This window comes from Chamaea fasciata, unplaced genomic scaffold (assembly GCF_029207755.1).
Source record: "Chamaea fasciata isolate MVZ Bird 193981 ecotype frontalis unplaced genomic scaffold, bChaFas1.0.hap1 SCAF_5, whole genome shotgun sequence".
In the NCBI taxonomy this organism is placed as follows: domain Eukaryota; kingdom Metazoa; phylum Chordata; class Aves; order Passeriformes; family Sylviidae; genus Chamaea; species Chamaea fasciata.
In genome coordinates, this window is record NW_027094090.1 from 48638543 (window position 1) to 48656668 (window position 18126).

The window sequence follows — 18126 nt, forward strand, 5'->3', positions numbered from 1 at the left end:
TCGGTACAAACTTTTATCTGCATATTAAATGTCTTTGAGTGTATTGCTTAGAAAATCATGTTCTGCCAGGTGCTCATGTTCTGCACATTTCTTTGGTATGAAGTTGCCACCATTCCCCAGACTGGCAAACCAAAAGTTTTGTTGGTGATTCTTAAAAGCTGTAGTAGCTGCTGTGGAAAAAAATATTGTGAGTCTGTTCCAGCTAACAAACTAGAGAAGCCCTAAGCATTTCTCAGAAAATCCAGTTTTGATGTGTTTGTAAAATATATATAGATGTGAGAGTTTTCTTTTTATTTACTGATTTTAATGCACTGTAATGGAAAATGTTAAACTATCTGATGGGATTTAAAGGTTCTCTTCAATCCTCTTTCCTGCAGGGAATACCTGGCTCTGAATGTATATGTGGCCCTGTGCTATTACAAACTGGATTACTACGATGTATCACAGGAAGTGCTAGCCGTTTATCTTCAGCAAGTTCCTGACAGCACCATTGCTCTTAACCTTAAGGCTTGTAACCATTTCCGACTTTATAATGGAAAAGCTGCAGAGGTATCTATTGGACCTCAACTCACCTTTATTTTAGTTTAAGGTTCCACACACATATTTCTTTTCCTTTGTCTTAATCAGTAATTTTGATAATGGCCTTTACCTTGACACTGTGTCCTTTTAGGAATGTCACCTTTTTCAGTTTCCCTGGCATTAACACATCTGTCCACATATGTGCACAGTGGTCTTACTATTTCCCCAGTATCCTGTTGATCTTGTGATTATATTCCAGTTGCTAAAATAATTAGATAGAGGTGGAAAGGCAAAATCTTCTAGTCGTCCAACACCAATGGAGATGTCTTGCTATCAGCTTTGATGCTCATTTGAAGCTCCACTTAGGCTTCTGTGCTTTTTTGGTTTTATGTTAAAATTTTGGAATGTATGTAATTCCAGGCAGAGCTCAAGAACTTGACAGATAGTGCCTCATCATCTTTTGAGTTTGGCAAGGAGCTCATTAAGCACAATCTGGTAAGTAATGCATTTCTGGGATTTAATATGAACTGCACTCACTTGTAGAGCTTTTCATGATGATTCATAAAATGGGATATTTTGAAAAATTGCAGACTTAATTGAGTCTGTGCTGCCATATAAGTCCCATTCCAGGGATCCTACTAGAATAATGAATGTGCCATCAAGTGTATTTACTTTTTTTTCCTGGAATTTTTCCCTGACAGTTTGAGACTGTGTCAAGAAAATAATATTGTTGCTTTTAGTCGTAAAGGAGTACTAAAATAATGTATGTTGTGTAAGAGTACCTTTGCAAAATATTTTGTGGAGGCCACTCCATAAAGACACTGTAGAAACAAGTCAGGATGACCCTGAACTCTATTTAGTATCAGAACAATTTGACTGGAATAAAAATAGCTCACGAACATGGCCTTCATCTGAAAAGTACTAAGCAAGGAATTCTAGGAAAAAAGATGCTTGTAAAATCAAAACACTGTTGTGTTCTGCAGTAAAAGAGTCACTAAGAATAACTAATGGTTAATTTTCCCTTCGGTGGTATTATTATTTTTCTGAACAACTAGTAACAGTAGATTAATCATGTTTAACGTTGGGCAGTTACTTACTTTGTCATTTTTCAAGAGCAGTCATCACAAGCTAACACTTCTTTCCCCAAGAGTTAAAACTGCTTTCAAACTGGACTTCTGTAAGTTAGTGTTGTTTATTTTGTATGTTGGTATTTTTGCCAGTGCTTTATTGAATAAGTCCATTAGATCTTGTTGGAGGAACTGTCATGTGAAACTGGAGTATAATCAACTGCTCCTGATCATTTTAGGATCCTGTGTTGTCGCCCTTATCTTTTTCAGCCTACTGATGTTTGTATTTTTGTAGTGGAGTTTTTCACAGATTTTCAGGTAAATAAAGTGATGTTTACATTCCTCTCTTGAGGAAGGACAATTGATAGACCTCTAGTTTGACCAGTGTGGTGGGAGAAGTGTCAACCTCATTGTCCAATCCCTGGTCATTGTCCAAAATCTATACAAGCCGAAGTAGAAAAATAAACTTCCTTCTTTTTGCCCTGACGACCTGACTGCGTGCGTGTCATTCTTTTCATGTCCTATAGCGACACTGTCATTCTAAATAAATGTGGGGTTGCTTGCCTATTTTTTTTCATATGAAAACATCATAGGCAGTTTATAGTTTTGCATGTGTTGCCTCCACCCAGGCTATGTTATTCTTTTAAATCTTTGACATATAATGTATCACTCTTTTGAGCTGCTAAAAGCTGAAATAAATTAATCTTTACATATGGATTAAATACTTACATTCTTCAGAGTAAAGATTGTCACACTGTATAATTCTATAGCTATATTAAAGCAGGAATTAAGCTAATGCCAGAGCCACTGACATTTTCCTACTGTTTATGTAGGTATTTAAGGATTAATTTCCTTGATTTAACTTATCATAGAAAAGATTCTGATACACGATTATCAATATGCTACTTTTCTTTGCAGGTGGTTTTCCGAGGAGGAGAAGGGGCTTTGCAAGTCCTACCTCCTCTAGTTGATGTTGTTCCTGAGGCAAGACTGAATCTTGTGATTTACTATCTCCAGCAAGGTAAATAGACCTTCCTTTGGTTCTTTCATAGCTTGAGGGATGACATTAATTCATCTTATCTCAACTTATTCAATCCTTTTTTTCTTTGCAGTAAAATGTAATTTATTTCACTTTCTGTTCCTCTGTAAAATAGTGAAGTAAAAGTGCCCCTGGCTTGCAGAGAAGGTCTTTAATACTGTGCACTCAAAAAAAGCCTACTTCAGCAGAGTATTGGAGGTTCTTGGGTTGCAGGAGATAGCTTTGGAGATGGTGGTGTTTATTCGTTTCTAGTGAGGGGACCTCTCCTCTGCATGAATATGTAAGAATGGTAAGCATATATCCTGTAACGGCAAGGAAAACGATTTTTGTGAGTAAAACACAAACAAAATATGAACTAAAGTGACTGTGAACAAGATATTTCATTAAAATCTACTTTACAATTCCTAAAGAATGCAGGTAGGTAGCCAGAATCAGTTGGGAAGGATTTTCTACTTGTATCTTTCCCGTGTTTGCCAGCTTCTCTGAATTATATCTGAGTTTTTCAGAACTATTCCTATTCTCCCATTGTGTTCTTTTATTCAACAGTGGGTTGACTGGCTGTGTCATTCAAGGCAGGTCCAATTAGATCAGGTTGCTTAAAGCCTTGTCCAGACAAGCATCCAGTTAGAACTTCTCTCTTTCTACCTGGAGTCCACTGCCTTTCTCTCACTCTTTGAAACCTGTTTCCATCTGCTCTGTACCCTCTTATCAGTTAATTGTAGACAGTGATAAGATCTCCCCTGAGATCCTTTCTCCTCTGAAAGCTAAGCAAACACAGTTCACTCAGTTTCTCCTCAGCCCTCTTCCTGCCTTGGGAGCCCTCAGTTGCGCTCACTCCAGTGTTTCAATGTCTGTCTTGATGGTAGGATCCCAAACCTGGACACAGTACTCATGTGCAGCCTCACAAGTGCCAAATAAAGAATTCCTTCCCTTGCTGTGATGGCTCTATTCATGCTAATATGATCCAGTGTGCAGTTGGCCTCCTTTGCTGCAAGGCTGCACTGTCTGCCAGATTGCCTTTTAGCCAGTCAGCTCCCCACCCAACTTGCTCAGGCCTGTTTCAAACGATGCAAGATGCAAGACTTGCATTTTGCTTCCACTGAACTTCATCAGATTTCTTTCAGTCCATTTTTTCAGCCTGCTGAGCTGCTTCTCAAGATCTGGGAGCTTTCTTCACAATCGTTTATCATTTGCAGACTTGCTCAGACTACTCCACGCTATCCTATCATCTGGATCATTAATTAAAATAAGTTATTCAACAGTATCAGTCAGTCCCTGGGGCATTCAATTAGTAATGAGCCACCTGTTGGATTTTGTACGACCCATCACTCTCCTTTGGTAGTCCAGCCAGTTTTCCACCCCCTTATAGTCTTACTTAGCCAGTCCTATCTTTCACGTTTGTATGAGAGACCATGTCAGAGACATTGCTAAAGTTAAGGTATACAGCATCAGCCATTATCCTCTTATTCACACAACCAGTCACACCTTGAATTAGTGAGTACATTTTGGCATTGGTAAATCCATGTCTGCTGTCCCCAGGCACCCTTCTCTCCAGTAGTATTGTTGCCAGTGTCACTATAGGCAATATTGGTACTATTACCAATTATCTTGCTCAATAATATTGTTGATAATAACATATGTTTCAAATAAGTTCTATTTACATGGAAACAAAGTGCATCTCATACATCAGTTAAAAATCAGTCTTGTTTAATCATATGCTGTTTACCTTGCACTAATTTTCATTAGTTAGGTTCTGCTCTTCACTGTGATATACAAATGATTTGTCTACTGACAAAGAAAGTCAAGGGGTATTCAGACTAAAACCTCTTTTCTGGTTTGGCTAAGTTTCCATTTTTAAGTCTTGCTAGGTTAGCAACATTGGTTAAGAAAGTGAGAAATTCTTACTTCTTATGACTACAGCTGTCTCTCCAAAACTTAAAAGGTCTCTGATAAACATAGGCTTATGCTAATATATCCTCTGAACTGGAATGACTGAAGCACAAACATGCACTCCATTGTTTCAACTTTTCAGGGCAGTGACTTCTAACAGCGTTTGAGGTCAGTTGGTATCCTGCTGTAATCTGTTCCCGTGAGATTTGCTAGTCACTTCTGTTGGAGCCTCAAGAACATAGTTCTGTGTTGATGGTATACACTGTTTTGATAAAAATGAGCGTTACTCCCATTTCTTTTGTGGTGGTTTGAGCTAACAAAAAAAAAAAAAAAAAGGCACAAAGCAAAGGTAATGCTGCCTTACTATGTTCAAGGGGGTCAAGGGAGCAGGTAGGAAAGCAGAGATGATGGATGGGAGCCTGGCAGCTCCACTGTATATTGCCTTAAGTGCCTGCATGGATTGTATGTTCTAGTGAAAAAAATTTTTGTTTGATAAGGTTTATTTGTGTGGGCAGTTGGTGTAATGCTGTATTAACAAAATTTTGCCAGGAACAGAGGATCTTCACTAGGTTGGTTCACAAAGCCAACCATAGTGCCAACTTTTTTTTTTTTTTAATTTGGGTAAAGTTTAGGATCTATTCAGTTTATATAATTATTAAGTGGAAAGGAAGTTGTTTATAAATTTCAAACTTCACATGCAAATTTCTATACTAGTAGTGATTTTTCCTTGTTAATTAGGGTCTGCTGGGCAGATGCTGAAATATTGCTAAGGAAAAGATTAAGTTTCCCTACAGCATCATGTTACTCTATTCTCTTTGAGGGCTAAATAAATAGAAATAGAAAACAAAATATGGGAAGATGATGGATTTATTTTTTTGACCTTTGGTGTTGAGAAGGCAGCCACTGGATTATGAACAAAGGGCCCAAACCATCTCTTCTAGGAAAACTGTACTAAATAAGAAGCTATTACTCACTCTGTGTTTGTTATATGAGTTCTGGAAAACTATCACCATTGTAATAGAAATTCACAATGATTTATAGTTACTTTTCTCCTTCTGTCTAAGTGGTTTATTTCTAAGTCTGTAACTATTGGGGAATGTTGTAGAGAATGAGTGACTTGTTCTAATACAGTGTGCTATGGGTTGTCATGCATTCTGATGTCTGGCATTTCAGATGATGTGCAGGAGGCTTATAACCTGATTAAGGACCTGGAACCTACAGCTCCACAGGTAATTGGAAAATTATGTCATGGCACATAAAGACAGAGGTTATAAACTGATACGAAACCTGCCATATACAAAACTGGTATCCTTAGGACAGCTTGCCCCATTCCCACTCTTAAAACTCTTGTATTTTCATCCCTTCATCAACAATAAATTTAATGTGCCTGCATAAAGTATTACATATGGGCATATATGAATACCTAGCCTGTTTATTACTGTACCACCTGGGTTCAACTAAGAAAACAGCTCTGTTGTGTGCAGCCTTGATTTTGGGAAATGGACCATTACTGCACAGGTAAAAGCCTCAGTGCAACTATAGCTGATTGTCTTCCTGGTGGTGGCTTTCATCCCTCATATCTGCTAGCTCATATGCTCATATAGTTTGTACTGAAGCCATTTCAATTAAAATGAGCTAAATTAAACAGTTTTAATAAATGGTATTTTCAAATCCCATGACACTTTGGCTGCCATGAGTGAAAACTGCAGTATCCCTTGGCAGCTACTGTAATTTTTTTCTATGGTAGTTCCAGCATCTTTAGTCTCTGATTTATTCCTCTTAGCTGTTTATTTTCCAAAGGTCACATAGCTGGGCATAAAAGAGATCTTTCATTAGTCTGTGTAAGGAATTAGATGGAGAGAGGGAGGGAAGGAGGAAGGGAGGGAAAAGGAAAACCTCAAAAACATAGATCTGGTGATTCTGTGCTGAGGAGTGTCTTCTGATGTTCCTTTACACTTCTTGCATTTTTCAGTATAGCAAAACTTACTTGAAAGTACTTGAAAGTTTTCTGCAGCTGTTGGTCCTATTGTATCCTTTGTTGTCTCAATATACTTGGCTAATAATTCTTGATCACATTTTGAAATGAGAATCTGTGCTTTTTTTTTCCATTTCTCACTCACACTTAAAAGGAACTCCCTGCTAAGCCTTGCAAAACTACTTCTAAAACCTCCTTGAGTACTTCTCAAATTTCTTCTTTATCTCAATGCCTATAGGATAATAATTAGGCATTTGTAAGACAGTTTGTGTGCTGAAATGATTACTTACTATCCTGGTTAGTACTCTCAGGTTGTTTCTTTATATTCTGTCATCAGTCTCTTGAAAGATGTCTCACTTCTTCTATGTTTACCTCTGTGACAGGGCTGTCCTGGTTTATCAGGAGTACCTACTAAAATGGGTTTATAGATACAACTCTTAATTATAAGATTTGGGTAAAACAAAATGAGACGTGCTGAGAAAAATTTGTCCAGAGAGGAATCAAGCTATAGTTTCTCATACTAGAGGTTACAGGGTACTCAACTCCTAATTTCACTAGAGTAACATGGCCACAGAGCACAAACCTCTTGACATATTTGTCCTGATGAGAAACACTAGGAAATTTGCAGCAGGGATGTCAATGGTTACCGTTAACCAATGTGCATACTTGAAAGGGGATCTGTGCATTAGTATAACAGTAGTGCACTCCTTGGTGATATGATGGTGAAGAGGACATGAAAGGTTGTTATCATGTTCCTCCTGGTGCATTGTCTTTGACTATAAGACTTACCAGGAAACAGAGTACCCGTCTGCATCTAACATATTTAGTAGAAGTAACTACCTAGCGAGTAGAATGCATTTTGGGGGGCTGAATTAGTACTGTGCTTAAGCACTACCACAGTAACCAGCCACCTACTAAACTCAGTTGTGATAGAGTTGAATTAATGAAGAAAATAATGTACACATAGGCTTTTATGTATCTTCTGAAATCTTCATCATGTCTTCTCTGATCCCTTTTAACTTTTTTTTTTTTTTTCCCAGGAGTACATCCTCAAAGGGGTGGTAAATGCAGCACTTGGACAAGAAATGGGCTCCGTGAGTATAGCCCATAAGGTTCTCCAGCTTCTCCAACAATATAATGTGAACAGATCTGTAGAAACTGGAATGGAGTGAAAGAGGCCGTCATTTCTTATTTAGATTGCAGGATTTCTGAGTCTCTTAACCTCCTTCTGTACAATAATCAGTCCAGAATGAATGAAATGCAAATTTCTCTTGCTGGCTTGATAGTAAACCAAGATTAATTTGATTTCTCTATCCTGTTTACAAAATCCCTGTTTGCTTTGTACAGCATTCTTCTTTATCTAGGCACACAGAGTGGCACATTTACCTTCTCTGTTTTTGCTTCACCCCTGGTTTATCTGTTAGTTGCTCCTCAAATGTTCCTCAGAGCATATTTTCGCTGTGTATTTTAGCATCAACGCTGGAACTCATCTTGGATTTCTTTTTTATTCTTCTTCCAGAGAGATCATCTGAAAATTGCTCAGCAGTTCTTCCAGCTGGTGGGGGAATCAGCCAGTGAATGTGGTATGCTTGAAATGTTCTTTTTCCATTAAGTAAGCCATCTTAAAATATCCAAATAAATACTATCATATCTGTGTCTAACTGCTGACTGTTAGCAGAAATATTGCTAGGCATTTTGTTTCTATAGGCTGAGTTTCAGAAAGTCTAAATTGTAGTCTAAAACACATTTGCAAGTTTAAATTAGAAATTACCTTACTATACGACTTCATCTGGAAAAGAGGCTGTACTATCAACTGCAAGGCTTTGTGAGAGACTCTGTGGCAGCTTGCCTTTGCCTAATAATCCCCATTAGAGAAAGAGAAGACAACAGCCTAATTAATTAAAGTGAGTGGCTGAAACCTCACAGGCAGAGATACACAGGTACAAATCTAGGACCACTAATGAAAGCCTGTCAAGTACATAGAGTCCTAGCATGGAGCATGCCCTGAAATTGATGGTCATAAAAATGTAAAGAGGACTTTGGCTACCGGGAGAAATGGAAGCTCTGGGACTCACTTCTTGCTTGAATAAGAGAGAGAAAAAAGGGCATTATAACCCACCCACCACCATGCCCCCAAATCAGTATATTTTCAATATTTAGTTTTATTTACTCAGTAATAGACCAGACCAAGTTCTTCTCTTCCCTTCTCTTTGCCAAAACCAAAAATCCCAAATAAAAAAAGAGTCAGTAGTTGTAACACAGAAATTCAGACTAAATGGGGCTTGCCAGTTTCCTTTGTAGGCATTGTCACTTAGTATTGTTTCTTTAGGTGGGTAACTTGTTAATCTTTATGGTGCAAATAGCTCATGGTCCTCAGAGACAGAATGCTGTCTCCTGTGTCCATGGTGACTAAAGAGAAGGAGCTCCAGAGACAGAATGGCATCACTGATGAAAGTTTCAGAAATACTGTTGAGCTCTTCTATTAGAAGAGAATGGCTCTTCTATTGTTCCCCTTGCAGCCCTGGTGCTATTGAGGTAATGCATCCGAGAATTTCACGTAGGAAGGCTGGAAGTGGTTCCATAGATGAGATTTCCCTAACTCATTCTTTTGCATTGAAGCTATGCCTTCAGAGTTGGGATCCCAGAAAACAAGAAGAAACAACATGAACCACAGCAGTGGAGGACTCAGTGAGTGGGAACACCTTAATGTCTGTAATAGTCATGCAGGTGTGATGAGTGACCAGAGCACACACGGATAAAAATAATACAGAGATAGTCAGGGACAAGATAGTCAGGAAAAGGATTTCTTGTGAAGATATAGCCCAAAAATGAAATAGTTAGGAAGCCAAAAGTCTGAATTTTACTGTGAAATATTTTTAAACTCATATGCAAAATAAACACAGAGAGGCTGAGACTTCAGCCTTTCAGTGGCTGGGGCAGGGGGAATGGGAACAGAAATGTAGTACAATTAGGAAGGTGGATTACTTGAAAAAAAATGAGCCTCTGGGAAGGATTGGTTCCAAACAGAGGTAAAGGAAACATCAGTACTGTGAGGATCTTACCCTCTTGGTACTTCCATGTAAGAACTGCTTTGTCATCTTCTTAGAAGTTTATGGGAGGAAACTGCTATAGAGAAGAGCACACAGTTCAGGGCAATTCCTTTAAAGGTAAAATAGTGTGAGGGATTTTGTTAAACCTCAAATGAAGAACAGATGGAGGTCAACAAACTGTAGATAGGAAATAGAAGAGGCAAACAGTTCTATTTAGGCAGTATAGAACAAAAAACCAAACACATGAAGCCCGAGGATGCAAGTGTTTTTATTAAAAAATTAGATGTTTTTTAAAAGTTGGATAAAGTGGAAAGCCTGATTTTAGAAGAGGAAGCTAAAAACTAAAATAATTTTTTTTATGTGATAGGTGGAAGGTAACATGTAGGATATTGTTTCTATTAAATGTACAATGGGGATTGTACATTAAATAAACATACATTGTACATAAATAAACATGCATAAATATAAATAGATTATGCCAGTGGAAAATGATTCTAAATATGATAGAAATTTTCTCTCAAAATAAATATTTTTTCTTTATCAGTTAGTAAAATAATACTGTTTAGATAGGCAACTCACTATATTGAAGCCAAATTATTCAGCAGCCAGCCTGGATGGGAACAGTGAGTGGCATATTAAACAGGTTACAGATTTTATATAGAAAGATAAGTAATAGTTGGAGACTTTTGTTCTGCCCATATTTACCTAATAAATGCAATTACATAGCATAATAAACAGCATGAATTTTTGTTTCTGTCTTTCTTAGAGAAAGCACAAGTGAACAGGTAACTCTGGACCAACATTGAATTACACACCACCTGAGCTGAAATTTTATGATTAAATTACAATTCATCTGAGTATAATCAAATTCAATATCCATGTGTTAGCAAATACCTAAAAAAAGTCCACAGTACTAATCCTAAGAAGAGAAGCTACATAATAACCTTTCTCATTTCTAGCAGACAATTTTACAGGGAAATAGCAGTGAAAAGGATAAAATGCACCTGATCTGAACGCTTGAAAGAACCTTTTGTTTATTTAAAGAAAGGGCTTGTGTTCATAATTAATAAGCTATAGGAGATAAATAATGACATGACCAGTGTGAGAAACAACGCTCCCTTTTTTAAAATTTTGAAGATTTATTAAACCTTAACAAAATACAACGAAGGACTGAATAAGGAGAAAGAGCAGCGTCGGGAGTCTCCGTGACCAGCAGCCACGTGCTCGTTTACAAAATGCATGTTTCTGCTGCTTAGAGCCTTCTCCCCTCCCAAAGTCTTGCCAGTCAACCCCTTCTTTGCTGTCCATTGGTGGAAATCACTTTCTTACGTCTGTATTAGAGGCCAGCTGTTGCCACAGTAACAAGCTGGCCCTCCCCAAATGCCCTGACTACCAAGGCCATCCCGTGCCAACAATATAAGGCGGAGGGGAAAGAGGAGTCTGGGAGGACATATCACAATAACACAACTATACATCTACAAAACTTCTTCTAACATACACATAAATATTTATCCCTTAATTGTGAGAGCCAACCATCTCACTGCTCATCTATAACAACTAGGTTTGGCAATGGTACAGAATTACCCATAGTAGTACAAATAAAAGCTTCCGTAATGATGAAAGATGTGAAACACTATATGAGACTGGGTAATAAAATGCAAATTACATTTAGCAAAATTATCGGAAAAGTTGAAGAGGATCTTAAGAATTGATGAGGAAAGAGAAAACAAAACTAATTACTGTGTTATTGTATACAGATGTGATTCTTTTCCTCGAATACTGTCTGTAGTTCTGTTCTTACATTTCTTTAAAAAAAAGGTAGATAAAGAAAGGATACAATAAATACAGCAAAGATGATCAAAGAAATGAGATAGATTCTTGAAGTAGGAGAAAAGGAGAGATTAAATAAAGTAGAATACATGGGCGGAAAAATTGTGATTGAGTTTGATTGTGTACATCATAAATGACGAGGAAAAGAGGAATAGAAAAGAATTATCTACTCTACAATATAAAAATCAAAGAGCATTGCCATAAATTATCACTCAAGACAATTAGAATAAACAGCATTCATTTCTTTTTCACATAACACAACTTATTTGATAGAGAAACTTGCAAGAACCAGAATGTATAAAAAAAGTTGTAGATGAAAAGTCCATTGGCTGTTTAACACAAAATTTTCTGTGGTGATTAAGTCCTCAGTGCAGATTGTTGGAAGCTGGGATAAACTTCAGCAGAAGTGCCATTACATACCACAGTATGTATTATATGTGAAACCAGTATATCTTCTTTCTATAGCTGTATATTCTTACCCAGAAAACTCTGAACTAGACAAACCTTGGATCCAATACAACAGTTTTTATGTTCTTAGGTAACTTAGCATATTAGCCACTATGCTGAGTACTTGTGGTCATTTGTTTTGCTGGATTTAGAGTGGAGAACAGAGTTCTTGCTGTTTGTATACTTGGGCTTTTCCTAAGTATCTGGCCATGCTGTTCAATCATGTACATCATGCTTCAATACTTCCCATCTAGCTAGTCCTTGCAAGGACCTTTAAGGTCTTTATCAATTTGCTTAGCTGCTTTGCAGATTTATAATAAGAAGTATGTTCTGTTTCCTAGAGTGAGGAAATCCTTTGCTGTGTCTTTGCTTGCAACTGGGCCCATGTCCCAGTTTTGCCTGGGATAGAGTTAAATTTCTTCTAAGAGAACGATACAGTGCTGCATTTTGATTGTAGTATGAGAATAATGTTGATAACACAGTGATGTTTTAGTTTTTGCAAAGTCAAGGACTTTCCAATTTCCCATGCTCTGCCAGTGAGGAGCTGCACGAGAAGTTGGGAGGGGGTGTGGCCAGGACACTTGATCTGAACGAGCCGAAGGGTTATTTCATACCATAGAACGCCATGCCCAGTACATGAACTGGGGGGAGTTGGCTGGGAGGGGCTTACTGTGGTTTGGGGTGGGGCTGGGCATGGGTCAGTTGGTGGTGAGCAATTGTATTCTGGATCCTTTGTTTCTCCTGGGTTTTATTCCTCTCTCTCTCTCTCTCTCTCTCTCTCTCCCCTTTTCATTACTATTAATACTGTTATTATTACTAATAACATTTTATTTCAATTTTCAAACCATTCTTATCTCAACCCACAAGTTGTACTTTTTTTTTAGGGGGGAGGAGGGTGAAGTGAACAAGCAGCTGAGTGGTACTTAGTTGCCAGCTGGACTTAAACCACAACAGTCTACAAGGCTTCTTATTTTAATGGGGGTTATCAAAAAATAATGGATTAAAATGAAAATGTGGAAAATTTTTCCTCACTTGCTTTTGTTAACTATGGAAGTTCCATTAACTGCATTAAGAAAAGCAGCAACAGCAGTTTAGGAGGAACACAGTGTTATTTATTCGTAAAGTCATTTGTAGTCATCAATTAAGCCCCTTGCTTTTTTTAATTAGATCTCTGCTTTGGAGGTTCAAGGAACATGGATTAAACTGAGTTAATGTGCAAGCCATTTCCATTAAATGTACACATTTTATCTCGTGTTGGATGTTGCGCACTTTAATGGGGACAGACAAAACAAAAACCGAAAGACATCCAGGAAGCACTTAGAGTGCAGGAGTCAATATTCATTCTCCAGCAGCAGAAATAATACCCAAACAGCAGCATGGGGGTTTTTTCAAACTTGATAAAAATTCTTAATCCTAATGACATGAAATGGAACAGACATTACGAAGGAAGAGATAAGTCGATTTTTATAGTTAGTTCTCATTCTTTTCTACTAGGGTCTCAACTGGGTGGGATATTAAATAGATCAGATTTCTTTTAAGGAGGAAATGGGGCTAGAGGAACATCAGTGAAAACAAATTATCATTCCCACTAAATGCAGTGTTTCTGGTGCTTAGCGTAAGTCTTACAAACTACCCAAAACCACTGCAAGCATAATGAGAAAGCGACCCCATTTGTTTTCAGTGGTCCTCTTCTAGGACCAACTCAGGCATATTTGATGTTGGGTGAGAGGAATGAAACATTTCTTCTGAACTTCATGCAGCCTTTTCTTTGAGGTTTTCTTAGGTCACCATAAGTAATTTTTCTCAAATGACAAATTTTTCCTCTTTCTGCATGAGCCACATGGGGTGAATAAGAAAATTCTAGTTTTTTGGTCACTAGGTAGTATTAATAGCTGAGTTGGGTGAGATAGACAGATGTTGTACTTGTTTGGTTTTTTAATGGAATCTTTCAGTAAAATATATGGGGGATGGTGTGCTGGGACAATAAAACTTTCTGCCAAGATGGGTACATAAGAATAAATACTAAAATTTAGAAACACTCAAATAATTTACGGGAATATTGTGTTTCTAATATTTTGTTACTGTGATTCATTTTTACTAAAAATGCTTCCTCAGTTTTAAGTCTTCTTTGCATGTTTTGCATTTTTTAAACTTTGTTCAAAATAAATTGTGATTTTGTGAACTTCAGAAATCGAATTTCAGAGAAAAGGGGCATTTTTGAGTTATCTATAGTCTCATTAATCAGTGTTTCTTGGCTCTTTTTTATAAAACTCTTTCTGTTATGGTCTGGTAAGGGTATATATATGTCATGAAAACTATGCCTGCCTGTAAAAAAGGACAGATAAATATACAGGCCAGTTCTCAACTGAACACTTCGTAAATAACCAAATAATCTTCTGAAGTTGGAGAACTGAATGGTATGGTTCAGACATGGATAAGGATTGATTGTCTCTGTATGGAAATGACAGGACATCCAAGCTCAGTATCTCCTAGTGCTAAAAGATAAAAAATGAGAATATTTTACTTTCCTTTGAAATGTATTTTGACATCTTCTATAGTGCTTTCTGGGGATAATTACTACCTACCATATTTAAAGGAGAATATACAGTTTTCTGGTTGAATGCTCAATTTTGTATGGTGCTATGGAGTCAAAATATTGGTCTTTTGTTTCATGAAATTTCTTTATACAGAAAAGTTATTTTAATTTTTTGATGCAGTTGAATTGATGGTAACCAACAGTCAGGAGCAGATTACCTCAGGGATAGTGGTATCCTTAGGGTCTTTTCTCTTGTCACCTTTTCAAACTGCACAGGGCAGCTTCCTCTCTAAAGATCATTTGATGTTGTGGAATAGTAGTGATTTGACATCACCTCTATTTTAGCCTTCCCAGATGCTGCCTGGGTTCATCCATGTCTGCTAGCTGAGTCTAACAAAAATTAGTCCTAGTAAGGTTACTTCAGAATCTTTAAAAAAGCTTTGAGATAGTTTTCAGTAACACAGCTTACAGTGTTAGAGTAGATGATAGCATAATACAGTTGCAACAAAGTTTATGATGACATAGATAGCATCGAAGTTTAGTGATGCTCATTTTGAACTGATATGTCTAACTTATGTATGGCTTTACCTCTTGTGAGCAATGTAGTAATCCCAAATGCATGGACTTTAATTTTCATACTGTCTGATATCACTGAGTATTTTACCTGTTCCTGTTTTAATTCTTTTTTATAATAATATTTTCAGTATATCAAATTTTCTCTCTTACTCAAACTAAAATTAAAATATGTAGAGTTTCTTTGTCCAGGATATCCAAAAAGCATAATTTTAAAGAAAGAAAGCTAATGGTGTAAGAAGAGAAAACTCAGGCTTTCTATAAAGTGTTATTTACTAAGAGTAAGAATAATTCATGGTGAAATTATACTATGCAAATTGTGTCATGGAAAAGGCTTGTTAGATAAAATTGTTATTTGTCTCTGTAGAGTCTGCTGTTGAACAAAGTCTTGCAAAAGTTATTGGATGCTGTAGAGAGAGTTGACAAGATGAACTAATTTTTTTTCCTAACCTCAAGTATGGTCCTTTGCCTGAAAAGGCAAGCTAGGCTGTTTTAAGAAACTAGCTGCTTTCATAGGGGCCAGCAATCTTGGCAGTGATTTCCATTACCATGTGTTTTTAAATTCTACAAATTTGCCTTTCTCTTTTGAATTTTAGATACGATTCCCGGGAGACAGTGCATGTCCTCCTGCTTCTTTCTTCTTAGACAATTTCCTAATGTCCTAATTTACCTCAACTCAATCAAGGTTAGTACTATTATTTAGCACTGGTAGTACTGTAATGTATGGAATGTATGGAATCACTGCTTTTAGACTGTACTATGTGAGACACAATGGAAACATAAAAATATACAGAAACAAAACAGTAAAAATAAAACACAGGAGTGATAGTGGAACATCAGTGGTCAGTACAGTAAATGGATTAAAATGTAAAGAAGCAATTTAGAAAATAGTACCATGGTGCATGGTGGGCATGATGGACTCATCACATTTGTAATATAACCATTATCAGGCTTTCTGGTGGCATCACAGAAGATAAGAAATAAAAGGAAAACAATGGGGGGAAAAAGGTGTATATTTATGGGGTGGGCAGCATGGAGGAAAAAACCCCAAATGTTTTCTTAAGACTTATCAAGTAAGTGATGGAGATTATTGTCAGTGGTTAATAATTGGGACAACATTTTAGTAAATGAGAGTGTGTAACGAAGATAGGACATGAAGGACTCTGAAAGGAATAACATTTACATTTTACAGGGAAAACAGTCACTGAAGGACTAAAATAGGGCAGTATTACCAAATCAATAAGTTGGGAATGTTATTTTTGAGGAAGTTATCTGAGTACCCTCCAGGCAATGTGGCATTTTTCAAAATAAGAGAAGCTTGAAGTCAACATCATGCAGCATTATCAGTCCAGTGGATAGAATGGGTATAACTTACAGACACGCAGTTGAAGTCAGATGTGAGGAAAGAGGGAGGCTGGAGTGTGATTATGGAATAAATGATTGCAGTCTTATTCCAGTGGTTTGAAAGTAGAGTTGAAACAACTCTGTGTTTGGTAGGAAGAGGAATGAGAATCTTAAAAGAAATTATTAAAAGAATTGGGAGATACACAAAATGAGCATAACTACAATGTTATAGGGACTATGAGATGTAAAGAAAAACATGTGGTTGTAATGGGATCCAAAAGCAGCTGCTGAGTGAAAAATGGTGAAGGTGTAGTGTTTTTAAAATTTGTCTGGAAGGAGACCTTTGAAGAATTCCCAGTGCCTTTGGCCACTGGAATGGCTCCAGTGTATGGAATGAAGAGATAAACCATCACCACTCCAAACTGGAGTGAGTGTGTAATTGAAGAAAAGGAAATTAACAGTAAGAATTGCTTTGCCTTACTTGTGCCATTTGAAGTTAGATTTCTAGTAGAACTGGTCATCTGGTCTCAGTTTATTGCCAATGGGTATAGATGGTAATTTCCGGAAAAATAATTCTGTGTATTTCTTACATTTATAGTGTGATTAATTACTCCACAGATATGCTTAGCTCTTTCCTTGGAAAGGTTCTTAAACGACTAGTTCTAACCCTAAAAGGTCAACATTAAATGTGATTAAAAACCACCTCCAAGGTATATGGAACAAAAATTTACTGCCTACTACAACTTTTCTTGCTTGTTCCTTTTGGAGTAATTGATCATTCTCATGATTTTTCAGCTGAGATTAGCCATGCTTAGATTTAGTTCCCTTAATATATAGTCATATCCCTTCTCTATAGGCCACAGAGATGCAAATATATTTCTTTCTGTACCATGTTACAGGCAAGGTGTACATGGATTTACCTTTGTGTTTCATTCACAGGAATAAAATTCAGTAGAATCTTCACAGCTCTTAAAATGGGGCTGCCCTCTCTGAAGATAAATTGCTTGATATTCTCTCCAGAAACACCGCTTTCATCCCTGATCAATTAAAACTGCTTTAGGCATAAGAAAGTCTCAGAGGACACCTTACTATAAATGTGTTGCCAGCTGCCTTGAGGGTGACATTATAACACTGTCAGGGATTAACTGAGTAAAAAACCTGATTCAGGCTCTGCTGAGTTGTGGTCACAATGGAAATTCTTCATTTTTAAGCGGGGTATCTGAACATCTCATTGAAATGGACATCACTCAGAGGACAGTTGGTTTTATGAAAACATTGCAGACCTCTAAAAAGACCATGAAAGAGTAAAGTCCAATACAAATAATGTGGAAAGAAAGAAAGAAAGAAAGAAAGAAAGAAAGAAAGAAAGAAAGAAAGAAAGAAAGAAAACAAACAAACTAGCTGCTGTGACTGTGTTGTATTATCAGCAGCACTTGTTCATTTCTTTTGGTTTTGCAGTAGGTCTGGTCTCTAACACTTATATAGCCAGGACAGAACGACACATTTTTTGAGTTTGGTTGTTGACAAAGGTTCTTCTCCATTTTAATTAAAAATTACTATGGGGTCTACTTGAACAGAAGAAGGCATTGATGCAGTAAAACTAGCATCTGGCTCACCAGCTTTGCTTAACCTGGAACTTGCGCTGATTCACATGAAACTGCTGTTGAGAAAGAATGCAGTAAAGTGTCGTAATACTCATATGGTGAAACCCTTTAGTTCACTGTAAGGGCAGTGAAACATTTTCACAAACTGAGCTTAAGGTTCGCCCCCATTGGTTCATCCTCATGCTGTCACACAGCTTGCTGTATTTGCTGGCTTGTGCACGCTACCATAGACTGTTTGGGTGAAACCTGGAC

General features: G+C 37.2%; 1 protein-coding gene across 4 annotated transcripts in view; it reads left to right on the plus strand.

Moving 5' to 3' along the window:
• IFT56 (intraflagellar transport 56) overlaps positions 1-18126 on the plus strand; it is a 55678-nt gene that overhangs the window by 18627 nt on the left and 18925 nt on the right. For all 4 annotated transcript variants that reach the window (XM_066183556.1, XM_066183557.1, XM_066183555.1 and 1 more), the window contains 7 exons: positions 378-549; positions 940-1014; positions 2505-2607; positions 5689-5744; positions 7531-7584; positions 8010-8073; positions 15523-15611. In XM_066183556.1, the coding sequence (XP_066039653.1) occupies positions 378-549; positions 940-1014; positions 2505-2607; positions 5689-5744; positions 7531-7584; positions 8010-8073; positions 15523-15611 (613 nt within the window). The remainder of the gene's footprint in view (positions 1-377; positions 550-939; positions 1015-2504; positions 2608-5688; positions 5745-7530; positions 7585-8009; positions 8074-15522; positions 15612-18126) is intronic.